Source organism: Macaca mulatta, chromosome 1, assembly GCF_049350105.2.
Source record: "Macaca mulatta isolate MMU2019108-1 chromosome 1, T2T-MMU8v2.0, whole genome shotgun sequence".
Lineage (NCBI taxonomy): Eukaryota > Metazoa > Chordata > Mammalia > Primates > Cercopithecidae > Macaca > Macaca mulatta.
In genome coordinates, this window is record NC_133406.1 from 70,413,473 (window position 1) to 70,433,253 (window position 19,781).

The 19,781-nt window shown below is 48.9% G+C and overlaps 1 protein-coding gene and 1 non-coding gene across 4 annotated transcripts; one reads left to right on the forward strand and one right to left on the reverse strand.

Moving 5' to 3' along the window:
• Positions 1-1,124: 1,124 nt before the first annotated feature.
• BATF3 (basic leucine zipper ATF-like transcription factor 3) lies at positions 1,125-15,809 on the reverse strand. Of its 3 annotated transcripts, none has more exons than XM_015117211.3 (3): positions 15,349-15,778; positions 12,227-12,331; positions 1,125-1,636 (listed from the first exon to the last, which is right to left on the reverse strand). In XM_015117211.3, exons 1-3 carry the CDS (start codon positions 15,496-15,498, stop codon positions 1,448-1,450), a joined length of 444 nt encoding a protein of 147 aa, XP_014972697.1. In that variant the 5' UTR covers positions 15,499-15,778; the 3' UTR covers positions 1,125-1,447. The 3 variants fall into 3 exon arrangements, 2 of the variants coding, with proteins under 2 accessions (XP_014972697.1, XP_077793582.1); XM_077937456.1 differs by lacking the exon at positions 15,349-15,778 and adding an exon at positions 14,996-15,331; XR_013395012.1 differs by lacking the exon at positions 1,125-1,636 and having other exon boundaries at positions 14,286-15,809.
• LOC114674905 (U6 spliceosomal RNA) lies at positions 7,555-7,658 on the forward strand. Its single transcript, XR_003725999.2, has one exon. It is a non-coding gene; the product is annotated as a U6 spliceosomal RNA (small nuclear RNA).
• Positions 15,810-19,781: the final 3,972 nt, after the last annotated feature.

Below are 19,781 nucleotides of genomic sequence, written 5' to 3' on the forward strand. Positions count from 1 at the left end.
CTGAGGTCTCAGCCTTGTTCTGCTGCTCACCCATGGGGGACCTTGAGCAATCTCTTCCCCTTGCTGCACCTGAGCCCCTTCTCTGCAAAGTGGAGGGGTCAGAATGAATTATTTTAATGTCTCTTGTTCTAAAATCTTGCATCATGCTTTCTGCCCCTGAACTCCCAGCAGGCATGAGTTCTGTTTGCTAATAGCAGCCTTCCAACACGCCTGACAAGGGCAAGTTTGCAGCCTTCGGCCTGTGAGTGTTAGAGACCAGGCAGGCCTCCAGTAGGAAGGGGAACTCTCCCTAGGAAAGGGGGCGTTGAGAGGAGTAGCCCAGAGTCAGCAAGTCCTACACCCCTGGGAGGGGGCTGCCTTCTATTTCTTTCTTGTTTCTTTTCTTCTTTAACCTACATTTTCTTCTTTAATCTACATTTACAACCAAGCACTTTCCTTTCTGTTCCCATTTCTTGTTCCCTTTATGATGGAATGGCTCCACCCTCCAGAACCACCTCTCTTCCAGGGAAAAAGAGAATTGGAGGATGGGAAGTGTCTTCCCGGTTGGCTTTCCTTGCTGGGGCCAACTTCAACCTGGCTTGGTTCTGCTCTTCCCAAAAGACGAGTCGGGCAGACAGGGCTTTTTGAAAAGAAATTGCTCTTCTCATCTACCCAAATATTTGTTTAAATAAAGAGACAAATTTCTCCACTCAGCTGTGACTCAGACTAATACTAAGTTTCTCCCCTATCCTACACCTACTATAGAACAAGAAGGTGGCCTGGGAGTGGACGGTGCAGTTGAGAAAACCAACCAACGCAAGTCCAGCATGGGTGTGAGAGTTGGCCAAGGTGGAAGGCTGTGCAGAGCATGACAAAGACACGGGTCACACCCAGCATGTACCTTTGTGACCCAGCTGGGTCAAAGACTTCTGAAGGCCTAGAAGTGGCAAGGAAGTCCCATTGGTTTATGCTCCAACACAGCCCCCTAAAGCCACCTCCCCTGTCTGCCGTGGAGGTGGCTGTGGGAGAGTAGCCAGGCAGGGAAGCAAGACCCATGAGCCACAGAACACCCGGAGAAGACAGAAGATGACCTCTCCAGGAAAAGGAAGTGTATTGTGCCTCTAAATTCCAAGAACTGGAGAAGGGAGAGACAATAAGCATCTTTATTATCCAAATTCTAGAGGAAATGGCTCTGCATAACAGCAGAACCTAATAGCTGCCAGGGTGGATGAGAAGTCATTCCTGAGGGTGGCCTCCATGCTGGATCTGCACAAGGGCTCTGTGAGTCTTGCGCCTGTTGGATGCCGTGCTGAGCCCAGTCTGCAGGGGACACAGCTGGCTGGTCCTGGAGCTCCCAGGAGGAGGCCTGGCCACAGGTGCCCCCTGTATACAATTGTGAAGGGAAACCCTTCCTCCCTGGTATGAAAATGACCAAGCCTCCTTGTTGGGCAGAGGAGTGTCCTTGGCTTCATCGGGGCAAGCAGCCGGCCACGGGGTCTGGCCGGGGAGGCACTGGCACAAAGTTCAGGGGGCAGAGCAGCAGCGGACACATCTTCTCGTGCTCCTTCAGTGCCTCTGTCAGGTGCTTCAGCTCCTCTGTCAGCTTTCCGATCTCTCTCCGCAGCATGGTGTTTTCTTGCTCCAGGCACTCATATTCCTGGAGGAGACAAAGAATGGGCAACATCATTTCTGATGCGGTGTTCCCTTCCTCCGTCCTCCTGTGCTGCGCTGCTTGCCTCTTGCCCATGAAAGCTGTCTCATTACGCATGTCCCCTCCACCACTCAGATATTCAGGTATTTGTCTATTTGATGAGTGTCTCTCCCCTCCCACTGGGAGAAACTATTTATTGAGGTATAACTTACATAAAATAAAATGTATCTATTTTAAGTATGATCCAGTGAGTTTTGACAAATGTATACACCTGTGTTGATCAATACACAGAACATTGCACAGGACCTCATGCCCCTGTGCAGTTAGTTCCCCCAAATGCTGATGTGCTTCCGAAGATCTCTGTTGGGTTCACAGCTATACTCCCAGCACCTAGAACAGTACCTGGAACACAACAAATGTTTGTTGATTGCACTAACAAACAAACGAAAACATCCCTTGCCTTGGCTTTGCTCCAGCACTCACCTGTTCAGTTTCCTCTCCATCAGAGTTTACAGAGGCGTAGAACTGCAGGGGATCAGAGAGAACCCTTAGCCCAATCCGCACAATGTAGAAACCATCCATATCCAACTTGTTCTGGGCACTCCTGCCCTCAATGGACAGACTGTCATTTCTGGGCTGCTCTACTAGAAAAATCCTCTTTAGGGGCTGAGCATGGTGGCTCAAGCCTGTAATCCCAGCACTTTGGGAGGCCGAGACGGGCAGATCATGAGGTCAGGAGATTGAGATCATCCTGGCTAACATGGTGAAACCCCATCTCTACTAAAAAATACAAAAAATTAGCCGGGCGAGGTGGCGGGCGCCTGTAGTCCCAGCTACTCGGGAGGCTGAGGCAGGAGAATGGCGTAAACCTGGGAGGCGGAGCTTGCAGTGAGCTGAGATTGCACCACTGCACTTTAGTCTGGGTGACAGAGCGAGACTCTGTCTCAAAAAAAAAAAAGAAAAAAGAAAAATCCTCTTTGCTGGGCATGGTGACTCATGCTTGTAATCTCAGCACTTCAGGAGGTCAAGGTGGGAGGATCACTTAAGGCCAGGAGTTTGAGACCAGCCTGGACAACACAGTGGGACCCCATCTCTAAAAAATTTTTTTTTAAATTAGCCAGGCATGGTGATGCACACCTATAGTCCCAGGTACTTGAGAGGCTCCGCCAGGAGGATTGCTTGAACCTGGGATTTCGAGGCTGCAATAAGCCATGATTACAGCACTGTACTCCAGCCTGGGTAACAGAGAAAGATCCCACGAAAGAAAGAAAGAAAAAGAAAGAAAGAAAGAAAGAAAGAAAGAAAGAAAGAAAGAAAGAAAGAAAGAAAGAAAGAAAGAAAGAAAGAAAGAGAGAGAGAGAGAGAGAGAAAGAAAGAAAGAAAGAAAGAAAGAAAGAAAGAAAGAAAGAAAAGAAAGAGAAAGAAAGAAAGAAAGAAAAAGAAAGAAAGAAAGAAAGAAGGAAGGAAGGAAGGAAGGAGGAAGGAAGGAAGGAAAGAAAGAAGGAAAAAAGAAAGAAAGAAAGAAAGAAAGAAAGGAAGGAAAGAAAGAAAGAAGAGAGAGAGAGGAAGGAAGGAAGGAAGGAGGGAAGGAAGGAAGGAAGGGAGGGAGGGAGGGAGGGAGGGAAAAGAAAAGAAAAAGCTCTTATTTGTACTGATCCAAACTCTCCCCCTTTCAAATGTACCTATTGGGCTTGGTTCTATTTAATAGAACCAAACCTAGTAGATCCAATGCTTTTTTCAACATCGCACTTCTTGAAATGTTAGGATACAGCCCTGTACCACTTCCCTTTATGTATTCTCTGAGCCCAGTTGTCTCAGGTCCTCTGAGTTCCTTGCATCAGGCTTTTCTTTGCCCTTCTGGGGACCCTCACCAACACACACTCCAATTTGCCAGAATATCTCAGAAAATGTTGCTCCCAGGATGCAATGCATGGTTCTGGAGACCATGCCAAGGGTAAATGTGTGGCAGTGACCTCTCCTGTGCTGGGCCCAAGCTGCTGAGGATTCTCCCTGAGCCTGCAGAGAAATGCAAGATTTGTCTGCCTGTGCTGCTTCTTTGTCTGTCCTTGGATGATGATGGATGATACGGGGCTTAAGGTAGGGTTTTACATCCGTCTCCACTGAATTTCATTCCTTATTTGGACATCTTCCAGCCCAGCAAAATTGCAAAATCTTTTTGAATCTCAATTGCATTGTCTCATGAATGATGATAGCACACAGCTTGAAGCCATCCACTAACTTAACACGCAGGTCTTCCTTTTCTTCATCCAAGTCATTAATAAGTTCTACAATAAATAGCCAATAGCAGAGCTCTACGGCATGCCAGTAGAGACCCTCTCTAGGCTGGCAATCTCATTTAAATCTTGCTGAAATGTTTTCATTCATTTCTAGTTTATAGTAAGGCTTTGTTGTATCATGCACACCATGCATTTCCCAAGCTCAGGGCCCAATTGTGTTACTCTTCACACTTTCTCTCTGAGTAGTAATTTTAAGGGAGTATCACTAAAGAAATCTGATCTTATAGCCCCCAAAGACACATGCAAATTATCAATCCTGCCCCTTTGCTCATGCAGTTATCCTTAACTGGACTGCCTTCCTCCTTTTCTGCGTGGGTTCAGCTCAAGCCCACCACCTCCAGGAAGGCTTCCCTGACCACAGTACCTACAGGAACCACATCTTTTATTATGTGTTCTATTCTATTTTGTATCATATTCAATCTCACTCATATTAAGTAACGTCTCTCCCCAAAGATCAGAAATGTAAAGGACCTAGGAACTTCTGCCACTCCTCTCCTCTACCCCCGCCTGATGCACCACACCACCAGCATCCACATGCTCAGTGATTCCTCAGCCCTCATCCTCTGCTTTTAACTCCACCCTTTCCTTTATAATGGACTCTCGGCATCTTCCTCCCTTTCAGAAGCAAGGGGTCTGGCGGGGCTGCCTGTAGAGTCTATCTGAGCCATTCCCCAGGAAGGCTCCCAGCATGTTCTGGAGCACTCTCCAGGGCAGCAGGCTGTTCTGGGGCCATGTGGCTTCACCAGTATACCGGCCCCATTCTGCCTCCATCCTCCTCCCTGCCTCCCACTCCCAAGCCCTCATGCCCTCCTCTGGCCTCTGACAAGCTCTAGTTCTGGAGTCAGAATTCTGTCTACAAACCCAGCAACAAGCCCTCCATGGGCAAGGGGAGAATCTGGATGGGAGGATGGGATGGAAGCCGAGGCATCAAGGAAATCCTGCAGGCAGCAGAGGGAGGAGAAAAGCTGCAGCACACACACACGTCTGCAAACACACACTCACACACTCATACACACTCACACACACGCACAGAGTCACACATGTGTCCGCAAACACACACACTTTTATACACACACTCTCGCACACATACACACTCACACACAGACACCCACACTCACACACGTCTGCAAACACACACTCACACACTCATACACACTCACACACACGCACAGAGTCACATGTGTCCGCAAACACACACACTTTCACACACACACTCTCGCACACATACACACACTCACACACATAGACACCCACACACTCACACACGTCTGCAAACACATATTCACTCTCATACACACACTCTCACACATGTACACACACACACAGTCACACACTGTCACACAGTCACACAGTCATACACACATACACACACCTCACACACTCAGTCACACACACTCACAGACTCACATCCACACTCCACACCTTCACTTTCACATAAACACACTCACACACACTCCAGCTTGCAGCTGGAAATGCCTTCACTTTCAAGTAAAACGGGGAGTACGTTTGAGTAGTTCCAACATGCTAACATTTTAAGTAGATTCCGAAGGACAAGAAGCCCTCTTCCTTTGGTAGAATATTCCAAGCTGCCTTTCTACATATACTGAATTCCACAGCAAGAGGCTCTGAGCTTCGCGGCTTTGTCTCTGGAAGCCGTGTGCGCAGCCCTGTGGCCTGAGGCTTCCCTGAGGTCCCCTGCCCTCCCCCAACCCCTGCTCAGAGTCGTCAGAGCTCCCCGTCACAGGTGCCCCACGGGCCCCTCATCTGCCTTCTCCACAGGGACTTTCTCTTCCAGGATTTAAGCTTTACTTATAAACCGGCTGAGGGACTTTTATTGAGCTGAGAGAATAACAAGAGAAGAAGTCAAAATCTTTAGGTGAGACCAGTCCTATGAAAATAAAAAGAGGAGCTGGGAGGGAAGAAAGAAGAGGCCAGAGAACACCGAATAGCAGCAAAAGGGGGAAGAAATGAAACCCACCTCACACCCAGAAGAAATTCCTGGAGTAAACGCAAACAAAAAGCAAGCAAAGACCATTAAACCCTTCATTATTTCCAAACATATGACCCGTCTAGCTCTAATTCTGCCAAGTTCCAAATCCTTTGCTACAGGAGGGTTTGAGGTTGCTGTACTCCCTCTCTGGGTATTTGCCGGGACAGTTTCAAAGCAGACCCCTAAAAATTAGAGGTGGTGAAATCACTGTGGATCCCAGTTCTGCCTCAGAAATGAAGCTGCCTAAGGCAGTGGATCTCAAGTAGGGCAACTGTGGCAGTCAGCAGGGGACACTGGCAGTGTATGGAGACAGTTTGGGTTATCACAGCTGGTGGGGGGTGCTACTACATCATGTGGCTAGAGGACAGGGATGCTGCTCAACGTCCAACAGCACAGAGGACAGACCCCCAACAACCAGGAATTATGCTGCCCCATGCATCAACAGTGTTGAGGCTGAGAAACCCTGTTCTGGGCATCTAGGAGCAAGTGACTGGGATCAAGGGGCTGCCTAGGGATACGCAGGGTCCAGGGTGCCTCTGAGGCTGAGGAAAGGATCAAGGACTGGTAAAGAAGTGAGTACCAGGGAGCAGAGATGACAACTATGGTGATAAGGAAAGAAGTAGGAACAGGCCACCAGGAGGCCACAGCCACACACAGACCCCATTTCACAAATTAGAAAACTAAAGCTCTGAGAGGTACAGTGACTTTTCCAAGGTCACACAGACTTGGGATCTGACTCCTAACTTCAAGGTCCACTGCAGCTCTCTTGTAGCATCAACAATTCTGCGTTTGGTTGGCAGGGCCTGGGTCCAGATTTCCCCGTGACGGTTACCAGAAGTAAGAGGCTGTAAGATCTCAGTACTTTAGAATAAGTCTACTCCCAAGCCTTCACTGATGCACTTCCCAGCAGAAAAACTGTGTTACCAGCAAGGGCTGTACAAATGAGTGTCATAATCAGTTTCTAAGCCACACGGGTGCTGGCATGAAGCTTCCTCTTAGAACATGCAATATCTGAAAAAACCATGGCGACTACACAACACAATCACATTGCCCAAGTCATTCACCAGTTTGTGACATTTGGGGCTCCTCAGGATGGCACTGCTGCTTTCCTTTTCTGACTCAAAATTCTTTCTCAGTCTTACACCTTTGGGGTGTCTGGTCGAACCAGTCTGACCCACTTCTGAGCCACCCTTCAGCCTGGGTGAGAGGAGACCCTGCCTATTCACTTTGGTTCTCATTTGTCAGTGTGGACTTTGGCATGCGCCTAGTGTTCAGAGATGAATGCAGGTCGAAATCCCCACGGGAGGTGTGAGCGGGTTGGAGGGATGATTTGAAAGCCCACAGTGAACTCTGAGGTCTACAGACACATGTTAAGAACCACTTCTCATCACCGTAGTCCAACTGCCAGCAACCACTGCCCAGAAAACTCTATGTGAAGGGGAACCCCAGCCGCTGCCTCTCTGGCTTGGCCTGTGCAGCCTCTTTCCCCATCCTCCCCTCCACAGAGGTCTCGCCTTGACGGACACTCCTAGGCCTTTGGAGATGGAGAACAAGGAGGGGAGGGAGGTGGCCGAAAAACTCCTAAGAGCTGCAGTTGGAGCAAGTTTCTCAGGGCGTTGGAGGCAACAGAGGCTCAAGTGCTCACTTGAGCAGCACATACACTAAAATTGGAATGACACCGGGATTAGCATGGCCCCTGCACAAGGATAACATGCAAATTCATAAAGTGTTCCATATTTTTTTAAAAACCCAGGAAGACGAAAGAGTAAAAAACAACCCAAAAAACCAGAGGCTCAAGTGCAGGTGGAGTATGTGAGTGAGGTGAGCAGAGAAAAGTGGAAACTCTTGTTGCCCAGGCTGGAGTGAAGTGGCGCAATCTTGGCTCACTGCAACCTCCGCCTCCCAGGTTCAAGCGATTCTCCTGCCTCAGTCGCCCGAGTAGTTGGGACTACAGGCACACGCCACCATACCCGGCTAATTTTTCTATTTTTAGTAGAGATGGGGTTTCGCTATGTTGGCCAGGCTGGTCTTAAACTCCTGGCCTCAGTTGATCCACCCACCTCAGCCTCCCAAAGAGCTTGGATTACAGGCATGAGACACTGTGCCTGGCCAAAAAGTGGAAACTTTAAACACGTTTGCTCCAAATATCCCCCCTCACGATATGCAAGAAGTGCAACTAAAGAGCTTGAGTTACTTTGAGATATTCAGAAATGCAATCCCTGCAGTGTGGGATAGAGGAACAGATGAAGAAAGCCCTTTGGATGCACCACAGTCTCCAGGGAGCAGCAGGCAGTGGCTGTCAGTGGCTGTTTTCTGGGCCCTCTGGTGTCTCCCAATGAGCTGGCCTCACTCCAGATTTGAGGAGGAGGTTCCTATGCATGGTGTCCCCATGCTAGATTGGCCTGAGAGGTCCAGGGGTCCTAACGGGCTGTCATGACCAGAAGCAGTGTGCAAGGCGCTCTGTGCTCAACTCACTGGAGCTTGGCAAAAGGGTTCTTTACACCATTTTTAAACCAGATACCTTGCCTCCAATAGTAGATTTAATCATCCAATGATCCCTACAGTTACAATGCTTTCCTAGAAGGAACAGGGAAGGGATTACTCACATGGTGAGTAATGATTCAGTTCAGAAATGATGTTCCTCTGGTTCTGCAGAAGGTTTGGGATATATTTCCATTTTCCTAAGCCAGTTGCCTGCTTCCTCACACCCACTTGTGACCAGTGACACTTGTGTGGAGATAGTGAAGCTAAGGTGAGGGCTACAGCTCTGGGGTCTGTATACAGGTGGAGCCGCTGTCCTAGCCTCTTTGACCCTGTGTTTCTCAATAAAACTGGCTTTGCTGAGGTGATCTGCCAGTGGTGTGTAATCCTGACCCATTCCTTCAGCCCCACAGAGAGAGAGGGGAAGGGGGTGCTCTTCCATGGAGGGTCTGGGCTTCAGATCAACCCGCCCCATTTCTGGAAAGGGCAGCTGGCACGACTGTCATGCAACACAGTCTCTGGGTTGGAGAGCAGGCCAGGGACCCTACAGAAGGGGTCTCCACCCCACAGTTCCAAGAGGGATCAGATAGGGGTAAACGTGGCACCACTCTGAAGTTCCCAGGCACCTGGTTCACTCGGTTATCAAATGCAGCAGTGACAGAAAGTTCGAGAGAGCCAACGCTTCATACAGGTACTCTTCTTGATACTGTGGTAAAGTTCTGTATTTACATTACCTTCTGTGGTAGGCAGCATAATCGATCCACCCCTCATAGAAGTCTACATTCTACTCTCTTGAACCTGTGACTATGTCACTTTACATAACTAAAGGGACTATGCGGATGTGATTAAGAAGCGTGAGATGGGGAGACTATCCTGGATTATCCAGGCAGACCCAATGCAATCCTAAGGGTCCTTGTAAGTGAAAGAGGGTGTCGGGGAGTCAGAGAAGATGTGACAATGGAAACAGCACCAGAGTAACGCAGCCTGAGAAAGATGCGACTGGCCATTGCTGGCTCTGAAGATGGAAGGAGACCATAAGCCCAGGAACACTGAAGCCTCCGGAAGCTGGAAAAAGCAAGAAAACGAATCTTCTCCAGAACCTCCAGAAGGAAGGCAGCCCTGCTGCCATCTTCATTTTGACCCAATGTGACCTACTTCTGATGTGTGATTGCCAAAACTGTAAGACAGTGTAAGATAGTAAATGTTAAACCACTCAATGTGTGACAGTTTGTTTCAGCAGCAGTAGGAAATTAACATCCTTTCCTTGGGAAATTCCAGGTTTCCCACCGACAGGCAAGGCATGAGATCTTCCTCCTCTCTTTGTGACCCAATGGCAATGCTTGGTATTTGTGAAATGGATCTACTTGACCGTGCTCCATGAAAGATCTTGTCCAAGATCTTGTCCTCTGGATACATATTCAGTCCAGACTTAAACTGATGTTTTTAAAACTAGTTTTTAAAAATATTAATGCACCTGGCTGGGACTAGGAGCTTCTTCAGGAGTAATGCCTTGGCCATCCAGCAGCACATGTGGTCTGAATATAGGGCCATGCACTAACTGGGAGCCACAGGTCCCCTCTGGGGGCTATTTTGGTAACATGATGCTAGAATCACAATTGCTTCAGGAGCAAGGGGGAAGAAAGAAAGGAGGCAAAGGGCATTACCATTCTTCTGTGGAAATTCTTCAGGATGAAGGCTGGGAGGGACCTTCCGTGACACTAGTCTAGAGATCCTAGCCTCCTTCGAGGGCCCAGCCTTCTTACTTCAGGAAAGAGTCTGACATTTAGGATTCATGCCACACTGTGAATTTATATCGGAAGGTCACCTCTCTGTGGAGTATGTGCATTCTAAATTTGTTCTTTGTTCATTGTTAGAGTTTTAAGATTGCCCTTTTCCTCTCCTCTCCCCAACACACCTCAGAGTCTCCATGTTGCCAGTGCCCCAGAATGGCCTTGCTGAGACAAGCATGGCAGGAGACCTAGCACAATGCCTCATGCCTGTAATTCCAACACTTTGTGAGGGCAAGGCAGGTGGATCACTTGAGTCCAGGAGTCTGAAACTACCCTGAGCAACATGGCAAAACCCCATCTCTACAAAACTACAAAAATGGCCGGGCGCGGTGGCTCATGCCTGTAATCCCAGCACTTGGGAGGCCGAGGCGGGCGAATTATGAGGTCAGGAGTACGAGACCAGCCTGGCCAACATGGTGAAACCCCGTCTCTACTAAAAATACAAAAAATTAGCTGGGCGTAGTGGCGGGCACCTGTGGTCCCAGCTATTCGGGAGGCTGAGGCAGGAGAATCTCTAGAACCCAGGAGGCAGAGGTTGCAGTGAGCTGAGATTGTGCCACTGCACTCCAGCCTGGGCAACAGAGTGAGACTCTGTCTCAAAACAAACAAAACAAAAGACAAAATTAAGGGCAGAGGTGGGAAGATTGCTTGAGCCTGGGAGGTGGAGGCTGCAGCAAGCCATGATCATGCCATCGCACTCCAGCCTGGGCAACAGAGCAAGATCCTGTCTCAAAAAAATAAGAAAGTATGGCAGGAAAGAGCTAAACTAAAATCTTTAATTATGCACACCAACCCCGACAAAGACAAGAACATGGAACGGTGGCCCATTCCAATCAAAAAGATCCTCGGATGCTTTTGAGGCCAGTTCCTGGTATGGCGCAGCCCCAGGTCCCAACTGCAGGATTACGAAGGTGTACCCATGAGGGTGGAGGGAAAAGGAATGGCTTAGGATAAATCCTAGGCTTCTGATTTGAGTGATGAGAAAGATGGTTCGCTCCATTAACTACAGTTTGAAGACAATGAGAAGAGAAAGTCTCCGGGTAAATGGATAATAACACTCTTTTATGGATGTGGTACATCACAGCAGCCTGCAGTGGACCCATGGGGAAACAGCTCAGCAGACGCTGAAGTTATGGGGTCTAGGATCCAGGACAGAGGGCCTGCCTGGAGTAATCAATGTTGGGAGCTGATGCTGGGAGAGCAGATTAATAGATTAAGTCTCCTAGGGTGAGAAAAAAAAAAAGGGCAGAGTTTGAAACACTCGTCACCACCAACATTTAAGGAAATAGAGGGGGTGGAAGGCTAACAAAGAAATGGAGAAAAGAAAATTGGTGAAGAAGATCAGGAAAACTAGGAAATGTGGTCTTTTAGAAGCAAAAGAGGGGAAAGCTTTAAGAAGAGATGGGTCCAAAGTGTCAAATGTTCTAACAAGGTAAAGGATGATGAGACCAGAAAGAGGGTCCTTGATAAGGCAGTGCCAGGGCACAGGTGGCTGCAGTGGGAGCAGCTTCTGTAGGGGGTGTGTGTGTGTACATATGCACGTTGGGTACATGTGTGGATGTGTGTGTCTGTGTGCGCATATATGTGTGTCAGGTGGAGAGGAGGTAGCAGAAATTAAATCACAGAGGATTGGGGAATAACCAGGAGCCGGGGACACAGAGACAACAGGTGTAACTACTCTTTTTTAAGAAGCAAGGAAGTTAAAGGATTACTTTGGAGGAAAAAAAAAAAAAAAGCAAAACAAGAAGCAAGGATGTAAGGGAAGGAAAGAAATGGAGCAAGAACTTGAAAGTGAATCAGGGTCCAGAAGAGGCTTTGTTTTGTTTTATAATGAAAGAAACTTGAGCATGAAAAGCACCTGGTAGATGAGGGAGGAACGAACATGTGTGTGAGCAAACAGTGAGAACACCCTGGCAGAAATTAGATATGAGTGTTGCTGAAATCGTGATAAAGAGAACAGTGATGTCATCACCCCCACTCCCGTGCAAGGGCAGAGGTGGTGTGGCTCTCAGGTGGCTTGTCCCTACCATGGTCTCACCTCATGGAGCTTGTCAGCCTTCTGGGTCTGCTTCTTCCGACTTCTCTGAGCAGCAACTCGGTTTTTTTCTCTCCTTCGGACTTTCCTGTCATCATCCTCAGGGCTCTGGGGAAAAACATCGGGTGGGTGTGATGTCGTGGCCCCTCGCCTTACCCTTCTCTGCCCTGTCTCGTCACTCAGCGTTGTTCACAGAGCTTCACCATTTGCTTTGCAGTAGACAGCAGCACTAGTTGCTACACCAATGGGCTCACAACAGCCCCTCGCCCAGGAGCACTCACCATGTGAGTGTGTGAAGTGTGTGGTGTGACTGCTGTTTAAAAGATGAGGAATAAGAAACTCAGAGGGGTTAAGGACCTTGCTCCAGGTATTACAGCCACCAAGTGGGTGAGTGGGAAGTGGAACTCAGGTCTGTTGGTCTCCAAACCAACGTTCATAAACCTCTAGCCCACAGGGCATGTGCCTGGAAGAGCTGTGGTGTCAATGTTGTCCATCTGAGACTGGAAAGCTGGGCGGGGCAGGGGGCGGTGGAGAGATCTGCTATCTGGAACTTGCTGTTGGGCGGTGGAGAGATCTGCTATCTGGAACTTGCTGTTTGCCAGTCCTTACACCACCACGCATGAAAGGTACTTTTGATGCTGCATGCAAATCATGATTACACTTATAACTAATTGCAACCACATAACTCTACCAACACACCAAATGATCTTAAACCCCACTGACAATGTACTCATTTGAACAATGCTTGGCTGACATTTTGTTTCAGAAGTCAGAGTGAATCAGAAAGCAAATTTTTGATGTGCCTTGAAAGCTGTTAGCTATACATAAGATTTAACCAAATTCAGTCAAATCCCTCAAGAGTGATCATGAAACAGGCAGACGGGAAAATGTACCTACCGTGGTAAAAACACTTCAATCAGCTATAGAAAACATGAAAATGTAGAGCAGTATTTGCTTTCTAGAACCCCATGAGGAGACACCACCAAGCGGGAAAAATACCACACTTACAGAGTTTAAGAGCCAAGAGGTACAAATACAGGAAAACCACTCAGTTATTAATATTCATGGATGCAAATATTAATAACACAAAAATGGATATTTTCAGTTATCATTTGATCTTGTCCTGTATTCCAAATAAGACACACATCTTCCCAAGTTACTACAGGTAAGAATTTTTTATAAGGGTATAAAAAAGAGAAGAATAAATAACATACATAGCAAATAGAAGCTTAAGGGAACAGAGACAAAGTATGAAAATACAGTCTTCTAGAGAGGCAAAGAAGTCTTGATAAACAAAACCAGAACATTACAGGGGAATATGTGGTTAGAAGACAGCTCTTTAGCTTTAGAATCACATCGATCCTAGTTTTGTCTCTTAGTGTCAACATGGCCTTGTGTAAATGGTTTAAATTCTCTAAATTTTCAGTTTTCTCATTTATTGCAAACATAATTCATTCATTCTTTCAATACGTATTAACTGAGCACCCACCATGTGCCAGACACTGTCCCAGACACTGGGGATACAAGCCCTAAACAAAGGGTCAGTGAACTCTGCAGACTTAGTGCTAACAGCCTAATGCTTAGGATTGGGATACGATGAAATGAGATTTTGTCCTAAAGCTCCCAGCACACAGTATGCCCTCAAGAAGTTACCTGCCTTTGTTGAAGTTCCTACTTAAAAAAATATGTATTCTGCATAGTGCTTTTCATGCCTCTGCTCTCCGTAATCAAAAAGTCACAGAAAAAAGCACAAGAAAGCAGCCTGCATACTGCCCTCGGGGAGCTGACTCTAAACTGGACTCATCACCATGATCACATCTGCCAACGCAGCAAAAACATTTAGTCAAGACAGAAAGAGGTGAGCAAAAGTTAGAGATAGTATTACGTTATTAATCGTATCTGATTCAATCTCAAAGATCCTGAGAGATCGATGTTATTATATTCATTTTACAGATGGGGAAACGGAGGGTCGGAGAGGTTAAACAAATTGCTCAAGGCTGCTCAGCCTGTGTGTGGCAAAGCCGAAGCCCAAACTCAGATCTCTGAGACACTCCAGCGTCACCTGATGACATGTGCCCAGCGCTGAATTGGGAAGGTGGGGAGTAAGGATGAAAAGACCCAGTCTTCGTCGTAAGGCAGGTGGCCAAGACCCAGGCAAAGTTTCCAGATGGCCGTCCCTGTGGCCAGCCTGGTCTGTTTCCTGAGTGCTCAGCTGTAAACGTTGCTAGGGGACAGCGGACTGGGAAGCGGCAAAGGGTTTCCAGCAGCTGGGGGCGGAGTCGGCCCTTTGTAGGTCCCCCCGCCCAAGCTGACCAGTCCCGCGTTCTTCATTCCCGCGGCAGCCCACCCCCGGGGAAGCCCGGAGGGGCTACAGGCACGGGCGGTGGGGTGGTAGTCGCTGGCTGCGCGAGGATGGGGCGGCCCCCAGGGCAGTGCGGAGCCCACGTGCCGGGGAGCACCGGCCATGCCCGGCCCAGCCAGGCGTGGGCGCCCTCGGGCTTCTCCTCCCAGAGGGCGCAAGAGCTGGCGCAGGAGCCATTCCAGGCGCCGCGGACACTGTGCGCACGCCGGGGTCCCTGGCTCGCCCCCAAGCCCCCAAGCCCCCACACCCCCCACACCCCCACGCCCTTACCTCTGCTTGTCTCCGGCCGCACCAGCAACCTCTGCACCTCCGCAGTCACCACCACGGAACTCCGGCACCCACCTCCTCGCCCCCCGCGGCGCGCCGGTTCCCCGCACCCCACGACCCTCCCTGAGCCTCCCGCCCTCTACCTGCGGCTGCGGCTGCGGCTGGTTCCCCGGCGCCGCGACGCTCCTCTGCAGGACGCTGCCGGCGGCCGGGAGCCCTTGCGACATGCCGGGCGCTCCTCCGGCCCGGCCCGCCAGCGCGCCCTGCCCACGGGGCTGCCTACGGGCGCTGTCCCGCCGCGGGCATCCTCGTGCCGCACCCACGGCCCCGCGCCAGCCCCTCCCCCTCGGGCTTCCCGCTCTCCCAGCTCCTCCGCGCGTGGGCCGGGTGTCCCAGCGCGCCAGTCCCGGCAGCGGTCCTTCCCGTCCCACTTCTGCCCCGCCCTCCTTCTCCCACCCCCGCCTCGTTTCCTCCTCTGCCCGCCCTCTCTCCGCACCTCGGGGTCCCAAATCCACCCCTGCTGCGACTTTCCGCCGGCGCCCCGCGCTTCGTGGAAGTCACGTGGTGGCTCTGAAACCCCAGAGGGAACGCGAAGCCCACCCACGCGAAGCGACGCCCCGGTGGGTGGGGGCCAGGGGGGCGCCATGCAGCCTTTGGGGTCCTTCGGCCGCTACCGGGGAACTCAGGTTGAGAAACACAGTGGGGTGTTTTGGGGTCGGTGGTTTTTTCCCGGTCCCATCGCGGCATCTTCCTGCGCCTCAGCCACGCCCTGCGCCCGCCCCCCGGCGCGGGGGTCACAGTCCCGGGGCACTTTCTCCGCGGCGATCAGTCATCTGGGTGCCGCTCTGGCTCCTCTAGCGGCCCCGGAGCCGCGGCTCTGGGGCGAGGACGCCGGCTTCACCGAGTCCCACCGCGCACCCCGAGCCACGGGCGCCCCAGGGACTCTGCAGGGAGCGCCTGCCCTTCTCGTCCCCGGTCCGCCGGGCTGTGGGAGGGAGCGAGGCGCGAGGCGGGGCGGCCCCGAGGGTGAATTCCGGGAGCGGAGGGTGGGCAGGGGGAGGGTGTCCCGGACAGAAACGGTGCCGGGCTTCCCTGAGAGCGAATCTGCCACGTGGGACGTCACTAGTGACACGTTTGGGGATTTGGAGCTGCCATGCCACGGTTAAATGGCCCAGATCCTTTTTCTCTTTCAAGATTTATCCACTCCTGCCAAACTGGGGACCCGGTTGATATAGGGCAAGTCCCTGTCCACCTGCCTGCCGGTCAAAAGATGAGAAGCCAAGACAATTACACGTGGTCCTAGCAAAGGAAACACTAGCGGCCACAGGCTGTGGTCTGCATGCTGTGAGCACCGGGAAAAAGAACCGCGATTCGGGATGGGCGGGTGGGAACCAGACCAGAAGGGCAGAAGTGCCTACCAAGTGTGGTCGCTTGGGTCTTCAGGTTTGTGGCCAGCAGTGGGCATCGGGGACAGGCATTTCCGATGCCTTTTTAAATCTTAAATGAGTGCACGTGCCCCCCGCCAGGATTTAAGACCCACTCTTGCAAAAGCTTTGGGAGAGCTTGAGTGAACTTGGCTTCCTGGCGGCAAGAAAGCAAACTGAGATTCTTGTCTGTGTGATCAGAAGCTTCGGCCAACTGAGAGGTAGGGAGGAAGACAGAGGGTGGACGCAGCCCTTTAGAGGTGCAGAGCCACACTCACTCCACACCAGCAAAGCTGCGCAGCAGAGCCAGCGTAGGGCTACGCTGGGTTATCTGCTCGGATTAATCTTCTCATCTCCGTTATTTCATCACTCAGCTTAACTCGTGGTTGCCCCAGGACTATTTTGCATCCCACAAGGTACCCACACAAGGTGCTTAGCATAGCACTCTACATACACTCAACGGGTGCTCAGTATATGTATTGCACTCGGTCAGCTGAGAGCCCTCATTCCTGAAGCACTAAAAGGACTCTACCGAGCTAGGAAAACCTCTGGGTCAAGGAGTTACCATTTTCGGAAGTGATTTCATTCTCCAGTGTTGTTTATGCACGGAAAGGGCAAGGTAGAAACACCTCGGGAACATTCCCATGCACTCCCATGCTTTATTCTAGTCATACCCACTTTTCTCACTGAACATCACATTTTAAGTCCTTTGGGGCTGCTGCTTCCCTGTCTCTTCCCAGGGAACCTGGAACCATGCCCCAGCACTCACGAACTCTTTATATAGGCATAGTCTACTGTCTTGTGTTACACAAGGGTTTCTTCAAATATATTTAGTCTTGGATAACTAGTTGGCACTTAGGATAGAGATCAATGTAAAGATCATACATCAAAATGAATGGATTAAATAGCTAGATACAGAAAAGAAAATCAGAAAGCTAAAGCAGAATTAAATTCTTCTTTAAGTCACGAAGCATAGGCAACATAGTGAGACCCCCATCTCTACCAAAAATTAAAAGAAATCAACCAGCGGAGTGTGGTGGTGCACACCTGTAGTCCCAGCTACTCAGGACCCTGAGGCAGGAGGATCACTTAAGCTCAGGAGTTTGAGGCTGCAATGAGCTATGATTGCACCACTGCACTCCAGCCTGGGCAACAGAGTAAGACCTTGTCTCAAATAAATAAAATAAAATAAAATAAAATAAAGTTGTGGAGATAAGAAGAGAGGATTTTAAAAGAACACATGTAATAGGAGAAATTGACTTGATAAGATCTGAACTATATAAAAGCGCTAAATTGTTTTAGATGACAGTATAACCAGAAATGTAAAACAGATTGAATAAATACAGTGCATATGAGGAAGGGTTAATATACAGCCCATGAAAAAAAATAAGAGTATTTAGACAACCCGCAAAGGTAAATTGCAGTAGGGACATGAAATGGCATTTCCCAGCAGAAGAAATAATCAAGGAAAATAGACATAGGAAAATACATATTAAAATAAGAATCCTTTTTAAATTAGCAAAATAAAAAGTAATATCAAATGCTGGCGAGAGTATGGTGAAATTCATACTCACACGTTTCACTGGCTTCATTGTAAACTGGCACAAACCTGCTGGAACGCAGTTTTACTCTCACTTTCAAGAACCATAAAGGAGTCATCACTTTTGACTCAATTTTCCTACTACTAGAAAATCATCCTAGGAAGATCATTGAAAATACTAGGGAGAGAAATACTATATGCACTAAAAGTTCATAATAACATTTTAAGAGTGAAAAATGTAAGCAACCTAAATGTCCAATTATAGTTGGATGGCTAAACAAAACATGTTATTGCCACAGGATAGAATGTTATGCATCTTTAAAATTACAAGCATGCAGGCTGGATGCAGTGGCTCTCGCCTATAGTCCCAGCTACTCCAGAAGCTGAAGTAGGAGGATCATTTGAGTTCAGGAGTTCAAGGCTGCAGTGAGCCATGATTGCACCACTGCGCTCCCGTCTGAGCAAGAGTGACACCTTGTCTCTTTAAAAAAAAATTACAAACATGCAGACAAATTTGCCACATGGAATGTTTATTTGATCTGAAGAAAAAAATCAGGATACAAAAAGTACGTATATGACAGGAACAGTATGTACGAATGTATGCATATGAGAAAAGATTGGAAGAAAACGTACCCTGATGGTAGCCTTTCTCGCATGTTCACATTATAATTTCTTTTACCTGTACTTGTTGAAAAATTGTTTTTATTTTGTTAGCATCTTAAAACATTTCATATGTAAAAGTGATATAAATATATTTATATGGCACTAAGCTCATTGACCGCACCAGAATGCCAGCACTTCTCTGATCGTTTGCTCTAATAACAGACTTTTCCTTGCTTTTCTGTAATATTTTCTGGTTTGTTTTATTCTCTTTAGTCAGAAGGAGAAAAAAATGAAGAAAAGATAAAGAATAAGCATTTCAAATGTCTCCTTTTCTTCTACCTTTTATTTTCTTTTCATTTGTATTATTTTCCTTGAACCGGGAAGAGAAATTATATGATTTGGCAATTTCTGATTAATACCACAATTACTCTGGATTACATCTTTGGGAAGGCGGGGAGGAGGTGCCAGAGGTTTATAGCTCAGTGACCAAACCCTCTGGTGATTCACTTCACAAAAGACAGCTCTTGATAAAAATGCATCACTCCAGTGCTAGCAAACACTGTCACTAGTTCACCTTTGCTCTTCTCTTTTAGGAAAATTGGCCTTTCAGTCATTGTACTCTCATTGCCCTTCCTTAGAAGGTGGTCCTGTGGGCTGCTGGTGGGGATGGAGAATAGAACGCTGAAGGCAGAATCCGCTGTGTTTGCCAGAAGTCAGCCACTGCGTGTCAGGCCCTGTTCTAGGCACTGGGATACAGTAGTGGACAAAAAACCATCCACACCTCCCGGAGCTCTCGTTTCAGCGGAGGAAGGCAGACAATAAACAAAATTTAGTAGTGTGTCAGAGGGTGGTACATTTTATGGCAGAATACAAAGCAGGGAATAGGGACCAGGTGTGGGGAGAGATGCATTTTTGAACAGGGAGGTCCAGCCAGGCTTCTGTGAAGGAGGTGAGAGAGGGAGCCCTTTGGATACCTGGAAGAAGCGGTCCAGGCTGCACCAACAGCAAATGCAAAAGCCCTGTGAAAGCCTGCCTGGCCACTCCAGAAACTGCAGGAGGCTCACGTGGCTGAAGCGGAGTGAGGAAGGGGCGGAGGCCAAGAGATGAGGTCAAAAAGGCGGTAAGAGCCAGGTCTTGCGGAGCCTCCTGGGCTACTTGCTTTTACTGGGCATGAGATGGAAAACACTGGAAGCCTTTGGGCTGAGGTATGACGTGATCTGACTCGAGTTTTTTATGAGATTGCTTTGGTCACTCAAAGAACAGACTGAGAGGAGCAAGGAAGAAACAGGAAATGACAGCAATAATCCAGGATAGCTGGGATAGGGGCTTGGAAGATGTTGGGAATGAGGAGGCCGAGGCAAA

Excerpts from the sequence above, each read along its gene's own strand:
- BATF3 (XM_015117211.3), bottom strand. The coding sequence starts at position 15,498 with ATGGCGCCCCCCTGGCCCCCACCCACCGGGGCGTCGCTTCGCGTGGGT. Across the intron at positions 12,332-15,348 it reads GGTGGATTTGGGACCCCGAG|AGCCCTGAGGATGATGACAG; the intron begins GTGCGGAGAGAG and ends GTTTTTCCCCAG. Across the intron at positions 1,637-12,226 it reads AGGCTGACAAGCTCCATGAG|GAATATGAGTGCCTGGAGCA; the intron begins GTGAGACCATGG and ends TGTCTCCTCCAG.